The 4,205-nt window shown below is 43.5% G+C and overlaps 1 protein-coding gene across 1 annotated transcript; it reads right to left on the bottom strand.

Moving 5' to 3' along the window:
• Window positions 1–1,775: 1,775 nt before the first annotated feature.
• Window positions 1,776–3,931, bottom strand: LOC117812698 (zinc finger BED domain-containing protein 1). Its single transcript, XM_034683605.1, has 2 exons — window positions 2,882–3,931; window positions 1,776–2,609 (listed from the first exon to the last, which is right to left on the bottom strand). Exons 1-2 carry the CDS (start codon window positions 3,929–3,931, stop codon window positions 1,776–1,778), a joined length of 1,884 nt encoding a protein of 627 aa, XP_034539496.1.
• Window positions 3,932–4,205: the final 274 nt, after the last annotated feature.

Here is a 4,205-nt window from a genome sequence, read left to right as displayed (position 1 = left end):
GGATGTGAGAAACATTCGTACGACGTGTATTTATTTTTTAAAGTTTGACTGACGGATTTTTTGACCTATACTGCAGCCAGCCACCAGGGGGCAGTCACAGTGCTGAAAGCCTCACCACCAGGGCCGTATCCGGCAAGCTTGGTACAAACTGGGATCGTTCTGATAAAATGGACTTAGCCCAGCTTTGGTTCCTTTAATACCAGTTAAGTGTCCCAGTCTCTGTAATAGGATGTGATGGTCAATGGTGTCAAATGCAGCACCGAGAGGTGTTTTAGGACATGGCAGAGAGAAGTCCTTAGTCCACAGGAATTAGGAGTGATTAGGAGCTGATTTGGAGCTTTCGCCACTGCTGTATGTGTGCACTCTGACTACCTCTGACTGAAATCGCACAAATGGCTCTAGAGACGAGAGCTGTTCCATCTTAACCCGCTGTAAGTTGTTTGTCTTTGTCATTCAGGGTCTTTCTGTTTCTCAGAGAGTCTGCTGACTTTATGATGCAAATTGTTGAACATCACCTCAACAGTTAGTGGCTGGATGAGGACATGGTGCGTAATGTCTCACCACCAGGTTTGGCATGGGTCCAGAGAAAAGATTCAAACATTGGCTAGCACGCATGACTCTTAAGTTAAATGTTAATTTATAAATCTGGGATGGTATGTCTCTTATCTTTTTCCTTGGAGGGTTAGACTTTGTTATGTATTAAAATAAAATCAAGCTATTGTCTAGTAAGATCTCAAAAAAGTTGAATCGCTGTTTAAAATGATATTTGCAAGTCATTTATATCCTGTAATTAATTGTGCAAAGACAGCAAAGTTGAAACTGTAAAATTGTACTGTTTTATGAAAATGCTGATTTAAAATTTGATGCCAGCAACACGTTTCAAAATATGTTGGGACAAGGGAGCATAGTGTTACATCTTCTTTTAAAGTGATACTTTATTGCACATTTGCATTTGAAATGGACTGTTTATTTTGGTCAGGCAGTGAGTTGGACGACTGTGAGAGTCCCCTGAGGGGTCCTTTACATGTGCCCACCGTAGCTGCATCGCGCTGATTTGGACACTCGCATCTGAACAGCATATGAGTGCATGAACAAAGTAAGTTGTTGATGTGTATTGTTCTTGTAACTGATGTTGTTTCGTGCCAAGTGTACACTCTGTTAAAATGTTTGTAATGATAGAAGTTAAGCGGTTATTAGTCGATCTAAAGGTATAAATAAATATCTAGATAAGTTGTTACTATTGCTAATGCTATTAGGGCTGTCGCGGTTAAGGAATTCCCCCCGCGGTGAGTCAGGGGGGCTCAATAGCGCGGTATGCGGTATTATTGCACCACCCCTTTCATTTTTTAAAATCTATCTATTTAGCTAATTTGTTCGTTAATTACTAAATTACTGCATTTATTGTAATGTTTCCTCTGAAACCTGGCGTCTACACATTAAAAGTTATAAAAAAGACAACAATTTTATAACACTTTTTAGTTTATTGAATGTCGTTCAAAGGGCGGTAATGGTGGTAGTACAGATGCATTAGGGACAGGCTACACGTTGTTTCTCCTTCAACTGACTGAACTTTAAATAACTTAAATAGTAGTTGTCAAACAAAAATGAATTCAGCAGACTTTTAGGGCAAAATCTTAAAGAGCAAATAACATCTTACTGAATCGAACAAGTGTCCGGTTTTTTAAAAGACACTACAAAGATTAGATGTACTAGGCACTAGAGAATGTAAAAAAAACTACGAATATTCTCCTTGAATCTATAAAGAAAATAGCCTATTATACCTGGGTCATGTCCTTGTTGCGTGCGAGGAAAACCAGCATATTCACCTTATGTGGTTTTAGAGAGGATCTCTCAGATGGTGCGCTCGTTGCGCAAATGCACATGTACTTGCGGGCGACTTTAAAGAGGAGAGGAAATCTACCCTGGTTGTCGCGCCACCATGCGAGTGGGTCTGCATTTGAGTCTATGGGGTCCTCCTGGAGGTACCGTGTGAGCTCGGTGTCGGCTCGAACTCTCTTGGGTATAGTTGCAGAGGTGGTTGTCCGTGGCTTCAGCAGGTCTCCAAGGGTTTTCTTTTTAGCCGCTGGTGGCACCGCTGTTTGCGCCTCCTGTTGTGCAGCAGCCGACGCACTGGCACCGCTCCCTCCGTCCTCCATGTCTAATATTTCCTCAATCAGCTCGCACTTTGTCTCCTCCGTGTCATCATCAAAACTGTTGCCACGATATCTTGGGTCCAGGAAGCAGGCCTTTGCCAAAGTTTTTTGTAGGGCAGCTGGTCTGTACTTCTCCTCGAGAACACTGCACATCTTCCGCTTGATGTCCGAGGTGAGAGTGGTGTCCTCATCCGATGGTTTTAAAACATCTTCAGTGAGGAGTTTTAGGACGGGTTTGATGGATGAGACCGTGACATACGTGTCGCCAGACAGCAGATCCGTAAATTCAGCCGCTGGCTTCAATGCTGCGTTCACCGATTCCAAAACTGCAATGTCCTGCCAGCTAGGAATGAGATGCTGATGCCGCCGATCATCCAGAACTCTTTTTATAGCTGGGGTTTGTGCCAAGACTCGGTCCACCATTTTTTGTTTGGAGCCCCATCTTGTAGGACAGTCCTGCATGGACAGAGTAATAGCCGTTTAATTATTGAACTGAAATTAGGCTAGCTACACCTGCTTGGTATTTTTTTTTAATGAATAGGCTACATTTAAATTTTTTTTTCGTTTCAGTGTATTTTTTTCTTAACGAAAAATATTTTTTAACCATCTCAGAAAGTCAGCAACTGGTCCTCTGTGCTATGAGCTTGTGAGCTTTAGAAATCTGGAGGCTCAATGATAATTGTGTTATTAAGTGGGCCTATTAATATAACTTCTGAAGGCTAGTTTACCATGATCAGCCCGTGCTGCGGGATTTGAAGCTCCGCTTGCGCTCTTGCCAGATCTCTCCTCTTCAGCCAGCTCTGGGAGAACGCACCCACCAAGGTATGGCACAGACCCATTGCTCGGGCTGTGCGATCTTTAACGCTTGCCATTGCATTTGTAACTGCCAGATGTAAATTATGTCCGAAGCAGTTCAGCCATGTCCAGCTCAATTTTCTCACTGCTGCGATGATGTTTGCCCCGTTGTCAGTTGTTATGCATGCCAGCTTCTTCTCATCCAGGGACCACTCGTCAAATGCGCTGCGGAGAGCTTCTGCGATGTTGTCGGATGTGTGATTCTGGGGCATAAACACTGTTTCGAGGCAGCGTGATTTTAGAATCCAGTCTGTGGTCAGGTAGTGAACAGTTAGACTCATGTAAGGAGTCATATTTATGCTTGACCACATGTCAGTGGTGGCAGAGAAATAGTCCACATTTTGTAGCTCACTCTGAATCGAGGCTCTGACTGTATTGTACATTTTCGGGACAGCAGTTTCTGAGAAGTATGTTTTCCCTGGCAACTCGTATTGCTTGTCAAATTTCAGAAGCAGCGACTTGAATGCCGGTTTCTCCACCGTGGTAAACGGCACCATCTCCTCGACCAAATACCGTGTAACAGCGTCTGTTAGGCGTTTATGTCTGTCACTTTCAATGCTGTACTTGGCAACTCGAGCAAAGGCTGCGGCCACTCCAAGCTGTCGGCTGGCACCGACATGAGCTGCTGCGCTACTCGGTGTGGTAGGAGGGGGTCTCGCTTCTATAGCTGGATGGTTGCTTGCTAGATGAGACCTTAAATTCGAAGTGTTTCCTCGTTTTACTTGGATCTTTTTGCCGCACATTTTACACACTGCCTCATCTAAATTAGCTGGTTCCCCCTTTTCATTTGGCTGAACGCCGAAATGCTCCCAAAGGGGCGAAGTAACATTTGGTTTCGGTACAAGCGCGACTGCCATTGCCTCCCGCTTAACGTGATTTGCAATGAGTTCAGGTCGCTTGCGGTGGTGACGGTGGCCCACCATGCACCGCGGCGGACTTCTTAGTATCGTGGTTTTTCATTTTGGCGGTTACCGCGACAGCCCTAAATGCTATTGCTAAAGCTAATGCAGCTAATACTATATCGCTAATGTTAGCATGTTCATGGTATATATATATATATATAGAAATACCTTTAATACTGTAGCCTTGTAGCCGAAATTAATACTTTGTGTGTATGTTACATATTCCTACTTAATGTAAAGGGTTATGTTGTAATTCAATATCATTATGAGTGTGCATATCATTGATGTTTAACAA

The sequence above is a fragment of the Notolabrus celidotus genome, chromosome 5 (assembly GCF_009762535.1).
Source record: "Notolabrus celidotus isolate fNotCel1 chromosome 5, fNotCel1.pri, whole genome shotgun sequence".
Classification (NCBI taxonomy): domain Eukaryota; kingdom Metazoa; phylum Chordata; class Actinopteri; order Labriformes; family Labridae; genus Notolabrus; species Notolabrus celidotus.
This window is presented reverse-complemented; position numbering and strand designations above follow the sequence as displayed.